Source organism: Rutilus rutilus (assembly GCF_951802725.1).
Source record: "Rutilus rutilus genome assembly, chromosome: 12".
Taxonomy (NCBI): domain Eukaryota; kingdom Metazoa; phylum Chordata; class Actinopteri; order Cypriniformes; family Leuciscidae; genus Rutilus; species Rutilus rutilus.
In genome coordinates this window covers 7,599,193-7,626,099 of record NC_140217.1, presented here as the reverse complement: position 1 = coordinate 7,626,099, position 26,907 = coordinate 7,599,193, and the positions used below count along the sequence as shown (strand labels likewise).

At 38.2% G+C, this 26,907-nt stretch overlaps 1 protein-coding gene across 1 annotated transcript in view; it reads left to right on the top strand.

Annotated features, from left to right (window-relative positions):
• The first annotated feature begins 1,218 nt into the window (after positions 1 to 1,218).
• The window catches only part of myh11a (myosin, heavy chain 11a, smooth muscle), a 31,872-nt gene continuing 6,183 nt past the window's right edge, over positions 1,219 to 26,907 (top strand). The window contains exons 1-33 of the mRNA XM_084425916.1: positions 1,219 to 1,505; positions 6,686 to 7,048; positions 8,541 to 8,697; positions 11,372 to 11,399; positions 14,835 to 14,937; positions 18,342 to 18,434; positions 18,524 to 18,587; positions 18,703 to 18,801; positions 18,994 to 19,137; positions 19,274 to 19,369; positions 19,470 to 19,588; positions 19,732 to 19,884; positions 19,976 to 20,149; positions 20,400 to 20,573; positions 21,052 to 21,166; positions 21,375 to 21,568; positions 21,675 to 21,796; positions 22,602 to 22,671; positions 22,763 to 22,923; positions 23,004 to 23,112; positions 23,288 to 23,419; positions 23,508 to 23,714; positions 23,830 to 23,967; positions 24,050 to 24,173; positions 24,294 to 24,465; positions 24,593 to 24,805; positions 24,929 to 25,073; positions 25,155 to 25,361; positions 25,489 to 25,593; positions 25,725 to 25,877; positions 25,968 to 26,216; positions 26,321 to 26,533; positions 26,630 to 26,842. Of these exons, the coding sequence (XP_084282042.1) occupies positions 6,707 to 7,048; positions 8,541 to 8,697; positions 11,372 to 11,399; positions 14,835 to 14,937; positions 18,342 to 18,434; positions 18,524 to 18,587; positions 18,703 to 18,801; positions 18,994 to 19,137; positions 19,274 to 19,369; positions 19,470 to 19,588; positions 19,732 to 19,884; positions 19,976 to 20,149; positions 20,400 to 20,573; positions 21,052 to 21,166; positions 21,375 to 21,568; positions 21,675 to 21,796; positions 22,602 to 22,671; positions 22,763 to 22,923; positions 23,004 to 23,112; positions 23,288 to 23,419; positions 23,508 to 23,714; positions 23,830 to 23,967; positions 24,050 to 24,173; positions 24,294 to 24,465; positions 24,593 to 24,805; positions 24,929 to 25,073; positions 25,155 to 25,361; positions 25,489 to 25,593; positions 25,725 to 25,877; positions 25,968 to 26,216; positions 26,321 to 26,533; positions 26,630 to 26,842 (4,788 nt within the window). The 5' untranslated portion in view covers positions 1,219 to 1,505; positions 6,686 to 6,706. The remainder of the gene's footprint in view (positions 1,506 to 6,685; positions 7,049 to 8,540; positions 8,698 to 11,371; positions 11,400 to 14,834; positions 14,938 to 18,341; positions 18,435 to 18,523; positions 18,588 to 18,702; positions 18,802 to 18,993; positions 19,138 to 19,273; positions 19,370 to 19,469; positions 19,589 to 19,731; positions 19,885 to 19,975; positions 20,150 to 20,399; positions 20,574 to 21,051; positions 21,167 to 21,374; positions 21,569 to 21,674; positions 21,797 to 22,601; positions 22,672 to 22,762; positions 22,924 to 23,003; positions 23,113 to 23,287; positions 23,420 to 23,507; positions 23,715 to 23,829; positions 23,968 to 24,049; positions 24,174 to 24,293; positions 24,466 to 24,592; positions 24,806 to 24,928; positions 25,074 to 25,154; positions 25,362 to 25,488; positions 25,594 to 25,724; positions 25,878 to 25,967; positions 26,217 to 26,320; positions 26,534 to 26,629; positions 26,843 to 26,907) is intronic.

Here is a 26,907-nt window from a genome sequence, read left to right as displayed (position 1 = left end):
CCTTCTAAACACAGAATACAGTCGAGATCCCAGGCAGACCCCATTGTCCTTATATGGCACAACACAGACCTTAGTAGAGTTGTGCATCTCTCTCTCTCACTTTCACTATACCCCCACCCCCCCTTCTCTATCTGTCTCCATGACACTCTCTCTACCTCCCTTCCTTCCCTTCGCTCATCCAGGAAAGCTTGATGCTGACCAGTGACAGAGGCGCTTCTTTCTCTGCAGGCTTTGTTTCTCCTCCATCTCTCTTTTGGACCGCAGCAAGGCCTCGAAGCATACCAGCCATGGTCCTGTTCCCTGAAACATCACAGACGTGATTTACTGGACGCAATAGGAGGTTGTCCTTATATAGGAACTTCCATTAGATAGCAAGAAGCCTGTTGTGGGAATGGAGGGGACGGAATGTGATGTGCGTAGCGATAAGGGTCCCAAAAAGGATCTCATGGGATTCGCCTCGTCCAGATGTGGCGTATAGCATGTAGTCTAGCCTGGGGAATCTCTGCTTTCTTGTTTCACTCCTTCTGTTACTTTCCTCTATTCTGTATTTTAGGTATTCCTTGACAGCTCCTGCCGGTCCCCATTCACTTTCATTGAATGGAAGAAGAGAGCAGTTTGAACATACTGCAAAACATCTTCTGTGTTTCATACAAGAAAGTCATATGGTTTTGGAATAAGATTGGCATACAAAAATAATGACAGAATAAAATAAAAAAAATTGGTGAACCGTCTTTTTAAATCTGTAATTTTTCAATACTACTGATTCTGCCACAAATGTTTGTGTACTGCAACTAAATTAGCATTAAAATCCATCATATAATATGAATATAGTATCATATAATTTTAAAACTACAAACAAAGAATTGGATAATTCTAATCACTTTAAACATTATGTGAAAATCAGTTAAATAATTATTTCTAAAATGTCAACTGTCCTTCCTTTGCCTCATTTCAACCACAAGCAACTTTGTCAACTTTGGCGTGTCAAATGTGTGCAATTTTATTCCAAAAATAACATTCATTACCATCATAGAATGATATTAAGATATTAAGTAATTTAAGATGTGTGTGAAAGTGATTTACAGCAAATTAATTCAAGGCGTTTCTGCCTAAGCGAAAATGTGAGCGGATCATCAGACCGTGCACTAGGCTAATACATTTCTGTTAACTTTCATTTCTCTCTTTTCATCATTACTGCCTTCTGAAAAAGTAGAACTTACTCTAATGGGACTTTTGTTACATTTAAGTGTTTCACATTGTGTTGAAAAAGGACATTTAAACGGATGCGACCGAAAAGACTATCGTTCACCTGAAATGTCAAAACGCACTGACCAATAACAGCGCGGATCGATTGTGAGGCCCCGCCCACTCCATCCGCATCTCCGTTTAAATGATGTTCTCATGCTTTTCTGTCTAATTTGGACTGTTCGTCTTTGGAGTACCTCACTGTCGAAGGACTCTCCAAACCCTAACTTTCCAAATCGCGGCATTTCTTCATCAGCCTTGTGAGTATGCAGCGATATTACTCATACTTTATTATATATTTTATTGTACTCTTTTAGTTGTGTATGCATTGCTAACAGAGGCTTTCAGATAGGCTATGTAAATCATCTGACTGAATGCCAGTAGGCTAAGTTCATACAGTGTCAAGTGTGCGAAAAAATTGCTTGGGTTCTGAGCTGTGTGAGAAAAACAGTAATATTTCACTGAATCTCGAAACTGTCAACATTTAATTACTTTGAAAGATGTGTTTGACAGTTGTTCATTCAGTTATTTTACGCCACCATTAACCTGATGTTTTACTCAAAATTAAAATTGTCAACATTTACTCACCCTCATATTATTCTAAACTTGACTGTATGACTAATTTGTTTTCACTGAAACATAAAAATACATGAATGTCAGGATGTTAGTTCCTGACAGCCTCAGTCACCATTCACTTTCATTGCATCTGTTTTCCTTACAATGAAAGTGAATGGTGACTGTCATTCTGCCAAACATCATCTGTGCTCTACTTAAGAAAGAACTTCTAGTGGGTCTGGAACAGAATGAAGATGAGTAAATGATGACAGAATCGTATTTTATTGCACAAAGCAAAGTGTTTCAACAACTCGTGCATCTCTGACTTTCTAGTCAAAACATCATCATAAAGCTTGTGATCTTGTCTATCCATCCATTCTCTAATGCACAAGTTTGAATTCAGCTGAGTCTGTCATAGGAAATGGTTGAAGAAAGTGCGTAGAATGAGAGAAGCCGTGAGCTTGACAAACCAAAGAGTTTCCTGTTCTCCAAATATGGTTGTCAAATGCAGCTTTCTGCTGAACGTTGTGGTGAACAGCAGACAGAGTCAACTGACTGTCCTCTCGTTTCCCATTGAAGTTATGACATGCATAGACAGCAGCTAACCATAGACAATAGTGTGATGAAGTCTACGAAGAAGAATTGTGATCTTGTAACAAAGTGCAGGGGAAGTAGTCATTGACTGTGTCACCATTTATCCATTAATGTCTTGATCAGTAACATAAACATTCTTAAGAGGCATTCTGAAAGAGTAATGAGTGTCATTTTGGAAATTTAAAGAGATAATCACCTAAACATTATTACCATGTAGAATAAAAGATAATTACTCCGCCATGTCTTTCCAAAAAAAATGCTGGGTTGTTTTTCAACCCATGTTTGGGTCAAATATGGACAAACCCAGCCGCTGGTTTAAATGAACCTAGGTTTAAACTGTTTAATTTAAACCAGTGGTTGGGTTTGTCCATTATGGACCCAAACATTGAAACAACACAGCATTTTTTTTTTTTTTTTTAGAGTGGATAGTTTTCTTTCTTTTATGGAAATTTTAAAGAATCATTTGTTCACTTTTCTCAATAACATTAACTGAGCTGTAAAGCTGTAAAGCTGTAACTCATGCAGTGAAATTCACTTTTTGTGTTCCACAGAAAAAAGCAAGTCATAAAGGTTTAGAACTACATGCAGGTGAATAAATAATAACAGAGTTTTCATTTCCTATATGTGTGCCTTTTATAAATCTATATAAATCAAACTGTTGTATTACATTAGATGCATTTCTGACAGATTTTTTGGAATATCTTTTATAATAATGATAAAAGGTGTGTGCATGTAGCAGAAGTGAGTTTTAATCTGGCTTAGCAGAAAAAGGAAGTTTTACAGATATATTGGTTAGATCGTTAGACCTAGCGAGTTTTTACCAGTTTACTTGCAGCTACCCTTCAATAGTGAATCAGTTTAGCTGTGTTTTTGACTTTAGCACATTTGCGGCCTATCTTTAGGCTGCTTACCTGATTGTCACTCTAATGATTTAACACATTTCTGCATCACCTGACAGACTCCTACTTGAAATCTTGTTTATTTCTTAAAACCAGTAGCTGCACTACTGTCTTAACAGTTTAATCCACTCTTATCAAACAGTCAATGTGTGTTTTGGAGAAAAAAGGCCTTTATGGTCATTAATGGCAACATGTTGTTTAAATGTGCCTGAACTAGGAAGCATTATATTCAGTATATATTGTCATTGCAACAGCTTTAAAGCTGGTGCCGTTGACCTGGTCTGCACATCCATCTCAATATAAATGTTAAAAAAAGAGACTGAAATTACACAGCTGCTCATGAGAAAAAGAAAACCATATGGGTAGAATGAAAAAAAAAGATGAGGAGGAGTAGAGAAAAAAGGAGGAAACTTTTCACAGGACCGGGGGATCACAAAAATCCATCTGCACAACATGGTCACATGATTTTCTGGGCTTTAGGCCCACTTGGACACAGGCCAAAGACCCTGATTTTATTTTTTTTCAGAATTTCTTTGAATTAAAACACAGCCTTAATTTATTTAGGTAGGTTTTGCAGTATGTTTGCAGTGGAGCTCATGATCCATAAAGTGCAGTCTCCTGAGTCTCAAGTGCAGAAATGAAGGAGCTTCCCAAAAAAAAATAAAAAAAAGGGTCTGTGAATCTATGCAAAGGACACAGGAAATTCCAACTTTTAATTAAATCAGCTTATCATAGAGAAACTTTGTTTATTTGTCTCGCTCCCAAACGATTACAGGGCATTTAAATGACCCTTTACCCTCCCTTCCCTCTTTTTTCCAAGGGACGATTTTGCTGTCATTCGGACAAAAGAATATGGATTGAAAAACTGGTGGTAGAAAAAGGAGCAGTTAAGAGAGTCGCATTTCAGAAACTCTCATTATTGTATCTTTTAAGCATGTTAATGTCGTATAGTCTTTTTTCTACAGCACAGACTCCGAAGAAACTTCAGTTATTCTCCATGTTTTTCATTGAGCAAGTGCAACACTGGTTTTATTATGCAAATTTCATACAATTTTGAATTTAATTAAAATGTAGAATTTAATTTTGCAGTTTTTTAAGTTAACTTTTGTTAGAAAGTCAGTTAGTGGGAACAATATTTTCCTGTTTTTGTTGGGCTATTAGACCATACAATGTAAATGTACAAACAATTGGTTATAAATGGAGGAGGAAATCGGTTCATATCTAAGGCGTAGCTCGGATATTGTTTCCCAAAATTGCTTTTAAAGCTCTGTGCTTGCATGAACTCCAAAGCTGCACCTGCTGTTTGCCAACTGTACTGTACTTGAAAATACTTGTGTAAACTTCCCTATATCAGCCATCCAGAGGAAAAGAAGGGTGGGGGAAAGTGGCAGGAAAATTAGACCCCCACCAGCCTCTGACTGTCCCTGCCTAATGTTATCATTTTGGAGTAAACTGTGAGTCCGACTGGAGGCATACTATTCCCTATAAGGGCTTTGTTTGGGAGTTCACTTGCTTCTGCTGTTTAGGTGGAACGAGCGTCCACTGACTCAAAGGCAGCCTTATATGGTCATCGCAGCACGGGACCACAGCTGAGCACCAAAAGAAACAAGAAAAACAGCATTTGCTGTGGAGATTATCACATAATCATATATATTTATTTTCCCAGTAGGATATGTTTTGTACAGTTTTTGGGATTGTTTGATCAATACTGACAACATTTTTGATATTTCCCAGGCATTTTTCTCATCCTTTCATCTAAATAGTGGTTTCCCCATGTGACCTATGCAATGTTTGTTTAGGAAGAGGGTTTGTTTGATTGGTGAACTTGGCAACTTGGTACACTGTGGCAATAGTGAATTGCAACTAGGGCTGGGCGATATGGAGCAAAAAAATATATCTCGATATATTTTGCTATATCTCGATATACGATATATATCTCGATATCTTTACAAGCAAAAAGAACCCCCCAAAAATTACTGCAAAAACAAATATGCCAAATACCACCAAGTATTTTTTATTGAAGTGCAAAGAGGTAGGCAGTTCATGTAGGAACAAGTGCTTCTACGACATTTTTAAATAATATATTTTTTTATTCTTTTTTTATAATTAAAACTAACATCATGATATTTTTTTTTACTTTGAGCAATTCTGGAGCTATAATTGACTCTAGGAGCATATAAAACAAAACAGCTCCTTGGAAAAAATGAAATGTAATATTGTAGTAGTTATAAACAAAGGTTTATTTTTTAGTTCAGATTAACATTTGAGGCAATTGTAGCCTATTCATAATGTCAAAATTAAACCGATGTAATGTTACTTGAAGGCATTATAGCCTACTATTCCTGCCAAACTTCCATGGTTGCAGTTAGTGTTACTACAGTAAATCCATGGTGAGTGTTGCTGATCTGTGGACATAGTTCATTCATGGCACAATGTTTCTTCCTGGTTTCCATGTCAGCGCTGTTTGATCCGTTAATAACGGAGAAATGTGAATGTTTCTCACTAGATTTCGCAGCGATGCTATTACTTCTGTGGCGAATTCAAATGCTTTCTTTACTGGATCATTAGCGCTGTGTAACAGTGTCGCATGATCACGATCGGCTCGCGCTGCTTTGGTCCAAACTGATAAACGGTCCTTCAACCACACAATAACGAGCAGTTTCGTTCCGCTTGCATTACGTTTGCCATTTGATGTTGGGCAATGTTGTGGTCGCGCCGGCGTCTCTTACATTATGAGCGCGCTTGCCACGCGCAACGCGCCTACATTTGAAATAACACCATTTTTATAAATATAAACAATATATCGATATACGATATGTCAAAATCCATATCGTGTTTAAAAAATATCTCGATATATTTTAAATATCGAGATATCGCCCACCCCTAATTGCAACCACATCCAAAAATCATCCACAAAGTGTTTGTTGGATGTTACATATTCCATTGATAATTGGCCATTACACTGTCTAATGACGTTAGATGACTCTAATCAGATTCTGTTTTGAGTTACATGAATCACTTAAATGACAGCCTATATTTTTCAATTTAAAATGGTGACTTACTGTATGATTTAACAAAAAATTTGTCGTTTAGTTGCTCACATCTTACCTCGCACTCTTTCACCAAAGCGTCATGCTGGAATTTGTGTATGGTTACTGTGAACAGTAAAGCCTGGTTTCTTTTATTTGATTTGCCAACTCAACCAATTAGATTTTGACAAAAAATACACCTCAATGGGGGGGACACCTCAATGTCTGTGGTGGTTACAGCCCTGCCTTTTGCAACTTGTATTTAATTAAAGTCTATTGCACAGATCCAATATTTTTTGCCAATATTGTTTACATTTAGAAGTAAAACGTGTTTAAAAATCTGTTTTCCTCTTAAATTTGTAGTTGTCTTAACCCAGAACCAAAATGACGAAAAAGGGCTTGAGTGAGGACGAGAAATTCCTTTTCACGGACAAAGACTTCATTAACAGCCCCGTCGCACAGGCAGATTGGACAGCCAAAAAGCTGGTGTGGGTCCCCTCTGAGAAGCATGGTTTTGAGTCGGCCTGCATCAAAGAGGAACATGGTGATGAGGTCCTGGTGGAGCTGGCGGACAACGGAAAGAAAATCACAGTCAACAAGGATGACATCCAGAAGATGAACCCACCCAAGTTCAGCAAGGTGGAGGATATGGCGGAGCTCACCTGCCTGAATGAAGCGTCTGTTCTGCACAACCTGAGGGAGAGATACTACTCTGGGCTCATCTATGTAAGTATGCCACAGTAATATTAAAAATAATAATAATTGCATAGTAAATTATAATAAACATGCTCTCTAATTTATAAAGTTGACTTAGTGACTGACGTGACTTTTTTTGGTATCGGTTCATTTATTAAAAAATACACTGAAATGCAATTCATACACACAGTGACTTAAATACACCACTTATATGATAAGCTTATTTTTAATTTCTAAACTAAAAATATCAGAGTGATACAACTGACAAGATATCATAAAAGCCTTGAAAGGATGAAATGATTGAAAAGAAACCCTTAAGTACCTTATTTTTGATACAAGCAGTGAAGCAGTATTGTTAAAACATTAGTAATATATATATCACACTTTACACTCCCGTGTATTCAAGGTGCAAGAAAAATATGTTATTTTTGGTTACACCACATTACATTTTTAGAGTCATTAAAATGTTGAAAATGTTATAAATGTTTCAAGCTCAAATGAAACCAACATATATTGGAGTATATTTTTTATTAATATTCTTATTCATTGTCACGAACTGCTCTGAGACACAAAGGTTGAGGATCCAAATGCAGTATTTATTTAAAGGGTTATCCACAATCGTAATCCAGATCCAGGCAAGGGTCGTACACAAACAAACAATCCAAACAATAACAGATAAGGGCTGAGGCAAAGAGAGAATCACGAAAACCATGCAGGAGACGGGAGAAACAGGATGCAAACATGCACAAAAATGCAGTGACACACATACAAGACTTCACAAGGAATGAATGAGTGTACATGGTTTAAATAGGCTGAGACTGACAAGGTAATGAGACGCAGGTGGGTGCAATCAGGGATGATGAGTCCGGGCAGTGAGTTATGGGAAATGTAGTTTGTGAGGGAATGACAATAGTCTGATGTGGAGTGCCCTCTGGTGGCTCTCAAGGGCACGCCAGCTGGTAACCGTTACAATTATCTTCGACACTCATATTTGTCATTGACCCCCTGCTGACATTACATTACATTGCATAACATTTTATTATCAGCCAATGCATAACATTTAAAAATAAATGTATTGTGGCCGAACCAATCCAATCCAAAATAATTTTTGCACTGACAACCATGTAGCTTAAAATGGCAGCGATGATTTGCAGTATCTAATGCACTAAAGTGTAAGAAAGAGGAAGTATACATTCCCCAAGAGTGAGAGGTTATATAACTTCCACAGGCCTCCAAACTATGTTTGCACTCTGTTTTAGTAACAAACCATTAGTTGACGACCTTTTGCTCTGAGGAAATCTTGGGAAAATGACTCGGAGTCTTCCATATGGATTATGCATCGCCTACGCTTTCAAATATTATGAGTAAAATATACAGACTTAATCCTGACTTCCTTATATTTATATTTTAAGACACATTGTATGACTCTGTACTGTGCTGCCATGTTTCCTTGTTGTCCTTTACCTGATGGATTCATAACGCTTCATATACAGTGGAAAATTGAGACGTTATCTTTCTTCAGACATACTCTGGGCTGTTTTGTGTGGTGGTGAACCCCTATAAAATGCTGCCAATCTACTCTGAGAAGATCATTGATATGTACAAAGGCAAAAAGCGCCACGAGGTCCCTCCCCATATCTACTCCATCTCGGACAACGCCTATAGGAACATGATGCAAGGTAAGGCCCGCACTGCTGGACGTTCGCATATTAAATCATAGCTTGCTTCTCTTTAGATCTGAATGTTTGGATTTCACAACAGCCGTTGTCTTGGAAACTTCCAACGCAAGTGAATCCGAAAAGCATTTTTATTTCACTAATTGGCAACAGAACAGTGTAGAATCTTTTTATAACAACGAATGTCATTTGTGTTTGTTGAAATGGAGTGTGACAGCTGGTGTTAACTGGTCCTTCAGAGGTGTGAGGGGTGCATGCACACATGTGCCAGCAGGTCACACATCTAATGCCATTTTAAACACTTTCAAAATAAATAAAACAGCTGTTAGCCACAGAAGTTTGAAGCTATATTAGTGAGTGAAATTAGGTGCTAAATGAAAAGAAGAAGAACCACAAGATATTTTACACCCCACCCAGTCTTACAGCTTTTAACATGGTCAAAAGTGTTGCTAATGAAGTTGTTGATGCATCAATTCATCGAGAAAAGATAAGTGCTTGAGATAAAACAAAACCTTTCTGCAAAGTTTGCAATGGAACATTTCAGAAACTGTTATCTCATGAGAAACAGTTAAACTTGCAAAAAAATTGCTGTCAAAAAGCAGAAGTAGGAAGGTGTGCTGTCACGCTGTTCCTCAAGAGTAATTCTGCTCAGTCCACTCATGCTTACATTAGACATGGGTTGAGAAATCATGCTTAAACCCTGTAAATGTCCTTATTCATGCAGATCATACCTAAATGTTGTAAACAGTGAGACTCATTTCCTGCTATATGAAGAGAGATGATAATTTATTGTTCACATAGCACAAAATGTGTCCACTTATAGCACCTAAAAATCACATGACAACACATCTTTTGATGAAAAATTTAAATTCTGTCATTAATTACTCACCCTAATGACGTTCCAAACCCGTAAGACTTTCGTTCATCATCGTTCAAAGATCAAGATCTTTTTGATGAAATCTGAGATATTTCTGTCCCTCCATTGACAGATACTTAAATTTGGATTAAATTTACGATCTCTTTTCGAAGCTTCAAAGTGGTAGTTGTGTTGCTGTCAATGGAGGGACAGAAAGCTCTCAGATTTCATCAAAAAGATCTTCATTTGTGTTCTGAAGATGAACGAAAGTCTTACGGGTTTAACATGTTTTGAGGGCTTCCTGTAGTAGCAATATCTTGAACTGTTACACTTGATGACATGAGTAAAAATCCAGTATGATCAAGCATGAAGGCCAGTGTTCACATTCCTGCACAGGAGCTTAAACTGATCTTTCTTTGAAGTCCAGCAGGGTTTCAATGCTCAACCAAGTGTGAAATGGTGTAGCCTTGTCGTAAATCGAAACTTTAGGAGCCCATATTGGATGGAATGGAAAAGAATAGAAATTATTTGAAGAATGGTATTTTTATGACATTAAATCTATTGGATTTGAATGCATAACTTTCTACTAGCTTGGATAAAACAATACCTGTGCATCTTGCTTTTTGTCAAACAGTCTGGCTGAGGTGCAGATTCCCCATCGGTGTGTTTAGATTTGGTTTTCTGCGTCCCGAATGCCTCGATTTGTGCCTTAATTAGGAAGAAACAAGGGAACAGACATCGTGTTGTATGTGGAAACCTGCCCAGCTTAGGTCATATCCAAAATGAGCAATAGTCATTCATTGTGTTTACAACAGAAGAAGGTTCTATAGTACATGAGCAGAACAGCCGAGCTCACATTCAGCTGATTAGCTGGTTGGGCGTCAGTCCAGTCTCCAGGATCATAGATAAGAACCAAACTCTGTTTGAATTTAATCTACAAATTCAATGGCTTCGAATTGGTTAGAGAAGATCGTATTTTGTTTGACTTGATCAAAATACTTATTTGATAAATGATCTGATAATAGATGGCGTTTTATTTCATTCGGTGGTGTGCGGTTAGGATTAGAAAACCTTAAATGGAGCCAAGATCATCTGAGAAGGTTTTCATGTTCTAATTTTAGCAGCATGAATCAATGATTGTCCCATTGCTGAACTCAGTAAGAATTGTGTTGCAACTCCCAAAAGGATAGTGGAATCAGTTTTTCTTCCTCAGCAAAACAAATTGTTGCGCTAAAACATCACAGATTATTAGATTATGTGCATTATTCGATGTTGTAATGACAATGGTATTTGATCATACACCATTTCACATGGAAGGAACTGGACTTAAAGTGACCGTGAAATCAAAATCGACATAAATAATTTATTATAAATAATATAAATAAATTATTTATCCATGCACATAATTATGTGCTCTCGTATTAATCAAAATAAGTTCCCCTCCTTCTTGCAGTGACATCTCTGCTCTTCTCTAATGATGATTTTACTGGCGTGAGGGCGGGGCAACCTGTCACTCACATGAGATCGACCAATAGCAAACCACAACGATCCAATCAATTCCCGATGGACAAAATCAAGTCCCGTCCTACTTTCTTTTTTAAAGAAGCCATTTCATTTAAATAATAGGGAAGAAAAGACTATCGCAACTTCCGTTTCATGCCGACTTTAAGAAAAAAGTATTTTTTCTATAGGCTTAAAAGCAGACCATATGTATTTCATGATGTTCAAAAATGATTTTTTGTTCAGTTTTATTCAGTTTCCATAAGCCCCAGCCTGACAGTTACCTTGGGCCGCTGTAATGTCTGTCTTTTCTTTCTACAGATCGAGAGGACCAGTCTATTCTTTGCACGTGAGTTTTTTCATAGTTTTATTTACATCACTGCAGTAACTGCTTTTAGTCTAGCTGGCTCTTAAGCAATGCTTCTCGGCCAGGACTTCCATGGGGGGCTGCAGGATGTTTAAATGGATACATTTTTTATTTATTCAAGCAATCAAACTCTAATCTAAATTAAATTGCAAGAAAAAAAACAACACATAAAATCATGTAAACCATTATCATACTTTTCTCTCTCTCCTAAGCTCAATAATTTATGTTGTTCTAATTGAAGAAATGCAGTTCTTGAAATTTGGAATCACAAAATTAATAATTTGTAATAGGTAGCACTTTATTTAAATAGTCCACTTGAAACATTCTACTAACTATAAGTTGCAACTACATTTCAACTAGCAGTCATTAGAGTAATAGTAGACTGTGTGCTTAAGATCTGCTAACACTTTATTTGTATATTCCCCAACAGACATTCTACATTATATTCTACATCATACAGACATATTACATTCTACACTACGTTAACTTATTCTACAAACCCTAAACCTAACCTAACTGTCTACTAATACTCTAATGAGAGTTAGTTGTCTAAAGTGGACCATTGAAATAAAGTGTAACCCATTTAATAATATATCAGTATTTCCATTTTCTGTTAATAAAAAAGTTTGAAAACAAGCAGCTTTGTCACAATTACAGCAGAAACACCAGAAATATCTTATATGAGGAAAAACATCCTTACAAATAGAGTTAGATATGGTAAAGTTGAAGTCTGTTGAAGCCTGTTTTGAAGTGTGCTGAGAATCCAGTGTTTGCGTAACACCAGCGTCTTGTAAGATAAGTTATAGCCTTGTAGTCTCTTTCTGTTAAGTCAATGACTGACTGAACAAGAAGGCAGATGTTTTAGCTAATGACTAATGTCATCTGACAGTGGTTAATACTGTTTACATCCCTGAATAAAGGGATTTAAGGGGGCAGTCGTGACTTAATGGTTAGAGACTCTAACCCGAAAGTTGCAGGTTCGATTCTCAATACCGGCAGGAAAATATAGGTGGGGGAGTGAATGAACAGCGCTCTTCTCCCCCTTAATATCCACAACTGAGGTGCCCTTGAGCAGGGCATCTAACACCCAGACGCTCCTCGGGCGCCACAGCACATGGCTGACCGCGGTTTGTAGTGTGTGTTCACTACTCACTGCTCCTAATGTGTGTGCACTAACTTGGATGGGTTAAATGCAGAGGACAAATTCCAAGTATGGGTTAACATTCTTGAACATCACGTCACGTCACTTTTAAAGTTAACAGTTTTGACAAATTAAGATTAATGTTAAATCTGGAACTCACTCTTATAAGCTCCTTCTAGTATAATATACAACAATTAAAAAGACGACATCTATCAAATATAAACATTATGATTAATAGAGATAATTTAAACTAAGAGTCCTTCTACTATGACCTTTTTTTCCAAAATGTCCTCAGCACTGAGAACAAGGCAGATGAACCCAAGGGTCCTGTCTCTTCAGAGTCGACCTACTCACAGGAAATGTGCCCCCTGCCCTGATTCTAAATCAAGATCATCTTGCATGTTGACTTCATTTGTGTTTGTTTTCTTGAGTCATAACTGGGCATTTGGTCTGCGTCTATAGAGGCCCCACAACAAACCCTGAAATAGAAATAGCTGTTATAGTATTGAAAAGACATAAGGTGATCTTTACATGCGATATCATCGTTTCATATCTGTGTGATAATAAAACAGCTGTGAAATATGAGGATGTTAAAATAAAATGGTGTTGATGCAATGTGTCAGTGTGGGAGGCACCCTCAGATACTGTCTGCAAACTTCCTCTGAGTGTGGAATAGGAAATTGAAGCCATTTAAACTGCTCTTGGGCAACTGTTCCTAAGGCACAGAATTCTCTAATGACATCAGGATGTTTCCGCATGGCCCAACTTTCCCATGAAAGACACTTTTTTAAACCGTCTCAAAGCAACGTTTTTTTATTATCAAATGATTCATTTGGGAATAACCACCCAAAGTTAAAACACATGGACTGTTAAACTATTAAAAACACACTGATTGTTAAAAAACACTGATCTGAAGCAAAAATCTACATGAGTTTTCCCATACCTCTTATCTAATGTAGTGTGTGGGAATTGTCCAATACTTCAATCACCATATGGTTACATTGTTGGCAACAGTGACTGTGATCGTCATGAATTTTACTATACCTTATCTTAAATGGTAAAAAAATGTGGATCTACAAACATTGCTGTATAAAGTTCTCCATTAAATGACTTTACTGATCTGAGGGCTTCCTGCTCCTGCCAGAGAATCAGCCCTTCGGCTGCACAGGGCCTTTGGATCCCAGACTCAGTTTTCCTAATATGGAAATGTTAGCGTGTCAGCATGAAGGCTTAGTAATATCTTTCTCATATCATAGAAGGCGATAGTGCACTATAAGCTCTTGTAACAAAGTAAATTATAGATAATGATAAACAATATATTTTGATATAATATTTAGTTTAATTTCTGTTTTTTGTTGCATGCATGCATATTTTTTAACACTATTAATTTTGTTTACCATTTAAAAGTTAGATTTTTTTTTCTTTTGAAAGACAACGATACATTAAATTGATCAAAAGTGATCAATTACTTTTAAATTTTAAATTGTACTTTTAAATTGTTAAAATAAAATAAAAAATAAAATAAAAGCTGTTCTTTTGAACTTTTTCTATTCACGGGAGTCGGAGTCCTGCAAAAAAATGATCCCCATTTCCACAAAGATATTAAGCAGCACAAATGTTGTATTTTTGGAGCACCAAATCAACTGAATTCTTAAGTATCAGGTGACACTGAAGACTGTAATGATGCTGAAAATTCAACTTTGCATCACAGGAATAAATTACACTTTAAAATATAGAAAAAGTCCTTTTAAAAATATTAGTGTTTTTACTGTATTTTTATCAAATAAATGCATGCTTCGTGAGTATTAGAGACTTCTTTCAAAAGCATTTTTAAAAATCTTACTGACCCCCAACTTTTGAATGGTAGTGTTGTCAGTCATAGAGTTGTTTTAAACAAATTTTCTCCTACTAAAATCTTCTGCAAGTACTGTACATAGAGATACTATCCAAAACCATCGATTTATCATTTTCTTGATTCATGTGTTTTGTATTCACAGCCATTACTTTCCCCGGCAGGTGGTCATAAATATGGTGGATGAGGAGAAAATTCATGTGACTAAAGTATTTACACAGCAAATATAGTGCCAAGACATGGACTTATTTTTCATGATTATGGCTGTGATGTGCCATTTCATTTACATAGAACCAAATCCTAAAACCTATACTTCCCTGTAACGCTGGCGTTTTGATGCCTTGCAAACACTGGTATTTCCATTATTAGTATTATTCAATGGAAGAAAACACAGTTTTGTCATTCGGTGTTGTTTTTTTCCTAGTGGTGAATCAGGTGCTGGGAAGACAGAAAACACCAAGAAAGTCATCCAGTATTTGGCTGTAGTGGCCTCGTCCCACAAAGGCAAGAAAGACACAAGCGCTGCTGTAAGTATGAGCACTGTAGAAATACTCTTTCTCTCTTTGATAACCCCTGTCTTCTCCTCAAGCCGGTTCTTATGGGTTCAGTCATCATTTTTATGCTTTGCTCTTGCTTTGATCCTGTTCCTTCATATCAGAGTCTGACATTTTGAATCCTCTAATAATGACTTGAGTAATTATTTGCAAAGGTCATATTGTGAACAGATAAGAACACTTTTTCGATATCATATCCCATTTATCACAAGATTATGCTGGCTCTGATTTTGCCTAATACCAAAATATTATTTGCTGTTGAGCCTTTAGTATCTCAAGGAAATCAAGACTTCTACAGATGCTAAAGGAGAACCAGTGAATGCAACAGAATGCCCTTAGTTCGCATTCATCTAATGACAATTTCCTTAATTAATTTCCTCAAATAGCAACAATCAGGACAACAGTTTGCCTATGTGAGTAAAAAGGATTGTGAAAAATTTCTTCTTGTGTGGGTTTGAGAGTTTGCATGCTTGAGTTTCTCACTGAGAGTGATATTAGACTAGTCTTACATGGAGGGACCATCTAAATAAACCACCTGTACGGCTACTGTTCAAATGATTGTAGACAAACAGTGTGCCAAAAGCCTGAGTGTTCGCATGATGTTTTAAAAAAAAAAGATTATACTAAAATAATAATATCAAGATCATGTCGTTAGAGCACGTGTGAGCCATTCCCCCATCTGAGATGTGGTTAACTTTTTCTTTGCCAGAGCGGATGCCTGGCATTGAAACGGTCTGTCTGAGCACAGTGTGTGTGCATGCCAATTTATAGCCTTTTGAATTGACGATCTCATATCCTTTCCCGTTTCTCCTTGATCACCTATTAATCTACCACAGGTTCATGTGCATCATCTGTCAAGCTCATATGTGTGTGCATTAGGAATATAAATCCCACCTCAATGTAGATCTGCGTTTAATGTGTACTTATGAGGTACGACACAGGAAACAAAAATATATGCGCACATTATAGCTGTTTTTATGACATTGTATGCATTAACAGCCATGCATATGAGCTTAAAAGGGATGCCCATAATAGTTATGTTTTTGGCTCCTAAAAAAGTAGTTTCGTTACTCTTGAATGCACTACTTTGAAAATTACTAAACACTTCTTCTACATACTAGTCCTCTGAAAAGTTCAAGGTTGAAATAATTAGTTCTTCTTTCAGTTAACCGTAAATAAGGTTAATTGCATGCGAGCGAGAGAGAACACCAGACTATGTGAGTGGAGTGAATCGACAGCTATTTCCAGTCAAACTCCACATTGGGTTTTCCATTTCCCACTTGTCGTTCATTCTCCAGTCACTGATGAGAGAAACCCGCTCCGAGTTTACATTATTGTTCTATTGTACGTTTTTTTAGCATCTTGAAGATTGAAAATGATTTCACAAGTGTTTGAATTCTGAATAGACTACTCATCTGGAAGAAGATTAGATTTTTAGTTTAATGTAAAAGGAACACTTGGTCGACAACTTTAAATTTCCCCACACATTGTCATTCGTTTTTACTATTTTTAACTTTTTTTATTTTTGTCTGATAATATTTCACAAATCCCATCTTTCTTCCCCTTTCTTCTTTAACTATTAAAATAGTTTAAAATGTGTTGAATACTTATTATGTAATTGCATTGGGGGTTATTAACGTGTTATGTTCACAATGTCAGCAAGGTCAGAATGATCTTGGCACAAGAGAAAACACGGATGCTCTGACTTTGAAAAATATCGCAGCTACACTCCGCCCCACTCACATACTCTGAACGGCACTCTATGGACCAATAAAACTGTCATCTGTTAGTTAATATGCCTCTCTCTGCCCTGAGACCAATGAAAGAAGCTGTCGAACTTAGCTAAGTGCTTTAAGAATGTTTATACAGTCTTCACTCTGTCCTCTTTCTTCCCAGCAATCTCTCTGTCAACAGTCTCTCTGTCTCCATCATTCTAAAAGTCCCTCTTTCTACTTCTTTTCTAGTTTTCTTTGTTTTCTTTGTCAGTGTCTGATGCTATCAGCGATCTTCTTTCCTTCTCAGCGGCAAGCTGCCTCTGGTAGATATCTTCTTTTTCTTTTCTTTTCTTTTTTTGATACTCAGTAAGAAAGTAATTGAGAGTCTGTGTCACGTTTAAAACTTTTTTCTGCTTCATTTAAGTCTAAAAATGAGAATCTAAGGCCCTGTTGACACCTGGAATTAAGATGCGTTTTGGGTGATCGGATCACAATTGGACAACCCTAAATACAGGAGTAAAGGAGGTCTAAAACACTTTGAGCTTGTCCACTTTCGACCACTCCATAGGTATAGTAGAACACGCATTTGACCGGATTGCTTTCGTAGTGACGCTCATGTGGTCGAATGTGTTGGTCACAAAAGACCGTCTATTGACCTAATGCGTAAACATTATGTGAAGCTAGCAAGACAAGATTTAAACTTTGTCGGCTGGAGACCCAAGTTTGGTTGGAAGAGGAAAAACGAACCAAGCACAATGTTCTCTCACCATTCCTGATTTCGGCGTCAGAGCAGAAACGAAAGCTGCTGCTCTCCATATGTTTTCTGTTGTCTCTGGTCGTGCTCATATGTAAATGACTTATTTCGTCCATTAGATCGAAATATCTGAAAAAGCTCATACATTTACCCGCCTATAGACCCTCTCCTCGAAGAAATCAGGACAAAGTGGTAAAAAGTGGACAAAAAAGACGGATTAAAACATCAGGTGTAAACCTGTATGTGTCTCCCTCGTCTACTTGTGATCCGATCGACCAAACCGTATCTTAATACCAGGTGGAAACGGGCTAATTATGAGGTTAAATGACACCAATAGCTTTGTGAACCACAGGCAGCACTATTCTCTCTAAGAATTTGGTGTTTCATCTCACAGATTAACTTTTATCTTGTTAAGTGAACTCTTAAATATCTATAGGCCTAATTGAGATCCATTTCATGAACCCTATTAAAATGTCCTCTCTCCCCAAGCTTAGTATTCCAGACTGACCTCAACTGCTCCTCTTGATATCCTTGTATGACGTGGACATGCTTGGCAGGCTTGAGATTTGGCAGCTGATAGAATATCACTCTTTTGATCTAAGGGGATTATGCCCATCTAAATTGACATGGCCTAATTTGGTTTGCACTGTTGAAGGTACTTGCATCTTAAGTACTGTATTGCTTCAGGCCTTTTAAGAAATAATATGCACCTAAATGTATTCAACTTCAAATTTTTTACCTGCCAAACAATATAGTTAAATGTTGTATTGTGTACTCTAAGGGAGAGCCTTTTCATCTGAGTTCTTTTGTTTTATTCCAATCTTCTGGCATGTCCCCTTCTCATTTTTTCCTCCTTGACTTGTTTTCTATGGAATGGTTCTCATTACGTTTTAACCCTGGTATTGTAGGGTGAGCTGGAAAAGCAACTTCTGCAGGCCAATCCAATTCTAGAGGCCTTCGGTAATGCCAAGACCATCAAGAATGACAACTCTTCCCGATTCGTAAGTTTGCAAATGATATATGATAGCAGATGTAACTAGAATGACCAAGACTGTAACTAATGTATGGATTCAAAATCTTTTCTTCACAGGGCAAATTCATCCGCATTAACTTTGATGTGACAGGTTTCATAGTTGGAGCCAACATAGAGACCTGTATCCTTTAAGACATAATATATAGGCCATCCTGAATTATTAAACAATTAAATTATTTATTATTTGTAACATTTTAATGCTGTAGAGTTTAACCTTAATGTCCAAACCACTTCAGATCTGTTGGAGAAATCTCGCTGTATCAGACAAGCAAAAACAGAAAGAGCCTTCCACATCTTCTACTACATGGTAGCAGGAACAAAGGACAAATTACGCGGTAGGTGGAGACACCTCAATATGTTCAAACATATTGGCATATGGTGACAATTTTTTAGCTTGACTCTTAGCTTGATCTTTACCTAATGACTGATAGACTAAGATTTCTAAATGCAGAACTGTTTTGAAATGTTCTTGCATCAATGGCATTCTTGCTGGGATGTGTCATATGATTTTTATTCTCTATTGGCAGAGGAGCTTTTGCTCGAAAACTTCAACAAGTACCGTTTCCTCTCATCTGGCCATGTTCAGGTTCCAGGCAACCAGGATGATGAGATGTATGATGAAACCATGGAGGCCATGGATATCATGGGCTTCACTGTTGAAGAAAGAACAGGTATCAAATGCAATAAAATATACACATGGTATACACATTTTCTGCTTATTTTTACCAACATATCAGCAAAAAATGAAGAGTTTTTGAGTCTTTGAAAAGATAATCAATTCTGAGAAATGTTATTTCTTTTTGTCAGATGTCCTCAAAGTAGTCTCAACTGTGCTGCAGTTGGGTAACATTGAGTTCAAGAAAGAGAGGAACCAGGAACAGGCTACCATGCCGGACAACACAGGTCAGACACCTTTGGGAAAATGGCAAATGAAAGACATCTCAGGCTAATATAAATCATTATTACAAACCTAAATGACTGTTGAAATGTGTCTCATTCTCAGCTGCCCAGAAAGTTTGCCATCTCCAAGGCATTAATGTGACGGACTTCACAAGAGCCATTCTGACGCCACGTATTAAAGTGGGTCGTGAGGTTGTGCAAAAGGCCCAAACTAAAGAACAGGTGAGGAGAGAGTTTATAGTTGTGCTGCGATGTTGTGGAATTTGGGTAATGTTGCTCAGGTCTGTAATGAAACTGGAAAACTGCACGATTATCATTATGGAAGGACGTACAGTATTACCAATAAGATGTTTTTTCCTTTTCAGGCTGATTTTGCCACTGAAGCCTTAGCTAAAGCTATGTATGAACGTTTGTTCCGTTGGATTCTTCTAAGAGTTAATAAGGCACTGGACAAGACGAAGCGTCAGGGTGCCTCTTTCCTGGGGATCTTGGACATTGCTGGCTTTGAGATCTTCGAGGTTTGGAAAAAAGAAAAGGAAAGAATTAAATTTGGTAAACAACATCTGTAAAGTGTTAGTGCAAATGGCATCTACTGTATTTCTCCTTTAGGACAATTCCTTTGAGCAACTCTGCATCAACTACACCAACGAGAAGCTTCAGCAGCTGTTCAACCACACCATGTTCATCCTGGAGCAGGAGGAGTACCAACGTGAAGGCATCGAATGGAACTTCATTGACTTCGGGCTAGATTTGCAACCTTGCATTGAGCTTATTGAAAGGCCGGTAAGTTTTTGTGTGTGTTGATTTGCAGGAACAGAATGATTCTTATTCTCTGCTGTTTTGAACTGAACCAACTGCTTCCTGCAGAAATTTGTATGGTGACCAATGTCTTTTCATTTAATCCATTTGGCTTGATGGCTGTAACAGCCATTCTTTTGGTGGAAGTCTTGTATCAAATTATTTAGGCTGAAATGATGATGTCTTATTTTTACAGTACGTAATGTCACTCACTTTTACTGAAACTCCTCCACAGAACAATCCTCCAGGCATCCTGGCTCTGTTGGATGAAGAGTGTTGGTTTCCAAAGGCAACAGATGTTTCCTTTGTGGAGAAACTCTGCAACACTCATTCTAATCATACTAAGTTTGCTAAACCTAAGCAACTAAAGGACAAGACAGAATTCTCTGTGCTTCACTATGCTGGACGGGTGAGTTTTGAAAGATATATTTACTGATTTACATGTGGACAATATCGTGATCCAGATAATAATAACCCAAGGAATACAGACTCTGGGTCAAATACACTACACAGTTGCACCACTTTTATATGCAACATTTCAGCACAAAAACCTATGTCTCAATCACTGAGCTGTCGCAATCATGTTTAACTAGGCTTAATGCACTGAAGTAGCACGGCAGAGTATTTACATCAGTCATTGTCATTGTATTTACATCAGTCATTGTCTGTGCAACCACGCCTCTTTTCTATGCAAAATTTTAGATTGCAAGATAGGGAATTGTGCTGTGCAAATAATGTCAAGCTTGAATTTTGTGGTCATTTTTACCTTTATTGTAGGTAACATTAAAAAAAAATGCAGACAGTGCATCATTGGGCACAGTTAATTCTTAGTGAATTCTTCCCTCTGTATTGAATATCATGACCCAAACCTATTCTCGCTCAATTAGGTGGACTACAATGCCACATCATGGTTGACCAAGAACATGGACCCTTTAAATGACAATGTTACATCACTGCTGAATAATTCCTCCAATCCATTTGTGCAAGATCTGTGGAAAGATGGTCAGTATGAGCAATGCATGCATCTTATATCTCTTAAAATGTCTAAAAACTAAATATACAGTTGATAAAAATGGTTGCAAACCAGTCAATTGCAATTATTGGTGTACATGTTCTCACTTTTTTGTTTTGGTTAATCAAAGCAGAATTTTGGCAAGTTTATCTAAGATAAGAATAATGGCTGATATCTTCTATATTTTCTGTTTCTCAGCTGACCGTGTGGTTGGATTGGAAACCATTGCCAAGATGTCAGACAGCTTTGCACCTAGTGCCTCTAAGACCAAGAAGGGCATGTTCCGTACTGTGGGTCAGCTTTACAAAGAGTCTCTGGCTAAGCTAATGACCACACTGCACAACACGCAGCCAAACTTTGTCCGTTGCATTATCCCCAACCATGAGAAACGGGTAAGTCACTATTGCATACCATGTTAAAATTGGCAGTGCCAATGATGTTTGGGCATAGGTTACATTATCAGACTAGTTGTGTTAAAGGTAAATTTTTCACCTGCAGGCAGGAAAACTGGATGCCCACCTGGTTCTTGAACAGTTGAGATGTAATGGTGTGCTTGAAGGTATTCGTATCTGCCGCCAAGGATTCCCCAACAGAATTGTCTTCCAAGAGTTCCGGCAGCGGTGGGTAACTCATTATTTTATATTGAGCTTTTCATTTAGTGAGACTTATTGATTTTATCCAACTGCATATCAACTGTAAAAACAGTATATAATACTCTAGAACAGTGCTTCTCAAACCTGTCTTGGGGACCCCCCACCACTGCACATTTTGGATGTCTCCCTCATCTAACATGCCTGACTCCACTCACTAGCTCATAGACTTGCACTGCGTCTGAAATCGAATACTTCCCTACTATAAGTAAGCGAAAAACAGTACACCAAAAGACAAGTATTTCCAAATACATAGTATTCGAGAAAAAAAAGAAGGTGCAAAGTCACCGAATGACATTACTTCCGCTGAGATTCTGAAGTGTTCATTCGATTGACACTTTACTATACCTGTGAGACCATGGGGGGAGATTTATGAATGGAAGTGAAGCAGCGCAACTGACACTGGAAGGTCACGTGACAGTAACAACATGGAGGATGTAGTACGTCCGAATTTCATTCATACTACCCATATTCATACTATATAGACCGTACTTTTTAACAGTAGCAAAGTAAATTCAAATTCCAATGAATACCTTCTCAGACACTACGCGATTTCAAACGCAGCATTGAATTGGGTGTCCAATGAAGGAGACATACAAAATGTGTTTGAAAAGCACTGCTCTAGAATCACATTGAAAGATGTGAAAAAATGCATCCCTACCTGGGTTTAGATTTGCAGTCTAAACAAGTGTGGTATTTAAGTTGTGCCAAATATATTGCATGGTACAGGTAATTGTATGTTATGCAATTCTCTTTATTTTACCTTGACGTACAGATATGAGATCTTGGCAGCGAATGCTATTCCAAAGGGCTTCATGGATGGCAAGCAGGCCTGCTGTCTCATGGTAAGATATTATACAATAAAATCTTGTTAAAGAGCATCATACAACAATAATAATGTAAAAGCTTTTTTCTTATACCTAACCCTTTCTGTAGATCAAGCACCTGGACCTGGACCCAAACCTGTACCGTATTGGTCAGAGCAAAATCTTCTTCCGCACAGGAGTCCTGGCCCAGCTGGAAGAAGAGCGTGATCTAAAGATTACGGTCATAATCATTGCCTTCCAGGCGCAGGCCAGGGGATTCCTAGCTAGAAAGTGAGTTAAATTTACTAATACAGTATTTTTGAAAACCGTATTATGCAATTTGAGTTATTCTTATTTAAAACCGTGTGTAGGGCCTTTGCTAAGAGGCAGCAACAGCTGACAGCTATGAAGGTGATCCAGAGGAACTGTGCTGCTTATCTAAAACTCAGGAACTGGCAGTGGTGGAGACTCTTCACCAAGGTGAGACATTTCTTAGCTTCTGAATTTCTTATCTATTGAACAATGTGACTATAAACATAGTTTATATTTCCTGTGACACAAATGGTTGAACATGGTGCTAACATGCTAACAATTAGTTTCTAGCAAAAACACTTGTCTATGTTACATCTAAACACATTTCCCTCAATGCCCACAGGTAAAGCCTCTCCTGCAGGTGACACGCCAAGAGGAGGAGATGAGTCTGAAGGATGAGGAGCTCCAAAGGGCCAAAGAATCTTCACAAAAATTTGAAATTGAGCTAAAAGACATTTCACTGAAACACACGCAGGTATGCAGACATCCTGACGTTGTCCTTCTGCATTAAATGCCAATTCATTAAACACTGATTACAAACAATATTATCCTTCCATCTGCAGCTAATGGAAGAAAGGAACCAGCTCCAGGAGAAATTGCAGGCTGAGACAGAGCTCTATGCAGAAGCAGAGGAAATGAGAGTACGGTTAGCTAGCAAGAAACAAGAACTTGAGGAAATCTTGCATGAGATGGAGGCGAGGTTGGAAGAAGAGGAGGATCGTGGTGCAGCCCTACAAATGGAAAAGAAGAAAATGCACGACCAGATCAGAGTAGGTTATCATCTATTGGTTTTCATTCACGGGCATCCAGTAATTTTTTGAATTCTGTCCTTAGATTAAACTCTACCATTTAGTCTCTCTCTTATCTCTCAATAAATGTTCTAAGGATCTTGAGGAACATCTTGAAGAGGAAGAGGATGCTCGTCAGAAGCTGCAACTGGAGAAGGTTACATGTGATGCCAAGATCAAAAAGTTAGAGGATGATATCCTGGTGATGGAGGACCATAACAACAAATTACAGAAGGTTTGACTTCAAACAAGATGGCATATTTTGGCGGTGGTGGTGGAAATTTAGGTGTACTCAATTTTAAGGACTCTGTTTGCAGGAGAGGAAGCTTCTAGAAGAAAGGGTAGCAGATTATAGCTCAAACCTAGCTGAAGAAGAAGAAAAATCCAAAAACCTGACAAAGCTGAAGAATAAGCATGAGTCAATGATCTCAGAACTGGAGGGTTTGTCCATTATTTACTTTTGATACATAATGATAATGTTTGTCTGGAAATCAATCCCATTAATGTCTGATTACTAAATGATTCAGTTATAAGTGATAATATATGTTGTTTTAATCATAGTGCGCTTGAAAAAAGAGGAGAAGACTCGACAGGAGCTGGACAAAGCCAAGAGAAAGTTGGAGGGTGAATCAAATGACCTTCAGGAGCAGATTGCTGAACTTCAAGCTCAGATTGCTGATCTGAAAGCCCAGCTTGCTAAGAAAGAGGAGGAGCTTCAGGCTGCACTGGCACGGTATACAGATATTAAGCTATTTAAATCGTTCAAATTGCAGATTTTTCGTCTATTAAGCTAATTTGGAGGTGCTTTCATGTCATATTTCACAAATTTCATGTCATATGTCATATTTCATTTACATCAGAATAGAGGACGAGACAGCTCAGAAAAACAATGCACTGAAGAAGATCAGGGAGCTGGAGGGACACATTTCAGATCTTCAGGAGGACCTAGAGTCAGAGCGGGCTGCCCGGAATAAGGCTGAAAAGACCAAGAGAGACTTAGGAGAAGAGCTTGAAGCTCTCAAATCAGAGCTGGAGGACACATTAGACACCACAGCTACTCAGCAAGAGCTCAGGTGTCTGGATATTATGAACTGATTTTTAATCTGAAGTGCATTGTACTGATTTAATATATTACAAATTGACAAAAGGTTTACTAGATACCATTGACCTGATCGTCAGGATGTGTATTTTTTCAGGGCCAAACGTGAGCAGGAGGTGACTCTTTTGAAGAGAGCCATGGAGGACGAGAGCCGTGTCCACGAGGCTCAGGTGCAAGAGATGAGACAGAAACATACCCAAGCTTTGGAGGAGCTTACAGAGCAGCTGGAGCAGTCCAAGAGGGTAGGCCACCATATCTTCTGTTGACACTTCAGCTTTCTGAAAACTCTGTGTTATGTAAAATATATACAAAATGCTTCTTAGGTGAAGGTAAACCTGGAGAAAGCCAAGCAAACTCTGGAGAAGGAGACATCAGAACTTCACCTGGAGATCCGTTCTCTTGCTCAGAGCAAACAGGATGGTGAACACAAGAGGAAGAAGGTGGAAGGACAGCTTGTTGACCTGCAGTCTCGCTTTAATGACAGCGAGAAGCAGAAAGCTGAGCTGGGCGATCGGGTCTCTAAAATTACTGTGAGTGATGGTGGAGGATGTATTATTAGATATGTTGCTGTTGGGAGAACCTACAACATGTTTGTAAGTTTAAAGGTTTTTGATCTTAGAGCAAACACACTGTGTTTAACATGTGGTTCTTTGACAGGTGGAACTGGAGAGCGTTACCAACCTTCTTAATGAAGCAGAGGGGAAGAACATAAAGCTTAGCAAGGATGTGGCAAGCTTGAGCTCTCAAGTCCAAGATACACAAGTATGTGCTATGTTATGGAGTGTTTTTTAATTATAGCTTCAAACCAGAAGCTTTAAGCTAACACCATTATTTATCGATGTGGAAAGGGTTTGAGTTGTTGGCTTAATGGATTTTGACTCTGATGTTTTTAGGAGCTGCTGGCTGAAGAGACAAGACAAAAGCTCCAGTTCTCTACCAAACTACGACAAATGGAGGATGAGCGCAATGCCCTACAGGAGCAGCTTGAGGAGGAAGCAGAAGCAAAGAGGAACGTGGAGAGACATGTCTCCACATTGAACATTCAGGTAAGGTTAGCGATATTAAGATAAATAATCTGTGGTCTTGCTCCATTCACACCCCAATATTTACCTTTTGAATATTCTTTGCGTCCACAGCTCTCTGACTTCAAGAAGAAGCTGGAAGAGGTGTCAGGTAATGCAGAACTTTTAGAGGAGAGTAAGAAGCGGCTGCAGAGAGACCTGGAGGCATCCAATACTCAGTTTGAGGAGAAGGCAGCAGCCTATGACAAGCTTGAGAAGACCAAGAATAGACTGCAACAGGAGCTTGAGGACACACTGATGGACTTGGACAGCCAGAGACAGCTGGTGTCCAATCTTGAGAAGAAACAGAAGAAGTTTGATCAGGTTTCTGATTATCTCTTAAAATATTACGCAATATGTCTACTTAATCAGTTACATGTTTTTCCATTGGGTGTGGACATATATTCACTTCTACTGCTTCCTTTCAGATGCTTGCTGAGGAGAAGAGCATCTCTAATAAGTATGCAGATGAGCGAGATCGTGCAGAGGCTGAGGCCAGAGAGAAGGAGACCAAGGCTCTGTCTTTAGCTAGAGCTCTCGAAGAAGCTCAAGATGCCCGTGAGGAGTTCGAGAGAGCCAATAAAGCCCTTCGTGCTGAAATGGAGGACCTGGTCAGCTCCAAAGATGATGTGGGCAAGAGCGTAAGTTCAAAGTGTAAACCATTAGACAAATCAATCATAAACAAACCTTCCATTGAAGTCAGAGAAATTTCAATCAAACTCATTTTCCAATTTTAGGTGCATGAGCTTGAGAAGTCAAAACGTGGCCTGGAGGCTCAGGTAGAAGAGATGAAGACTCAGTTGGAAGAGCTGGAGGATGAATTACAGGCTGCAGAGGATGCAAAATTGCGTCTAGAAGTCAACATGCAGGCTCTAAAAGCCCAGTTTGAGCGAGATCTCCAGGGCAGAGATGAGCAAGGGGAGGAGAAGAAGAGGCAGTTGGTCAAACAGGTGCAGTACCTCTTCTTCGCTCAGACTGTGACATCCACATCCATGTGTATAAGGGTTTAAACGAA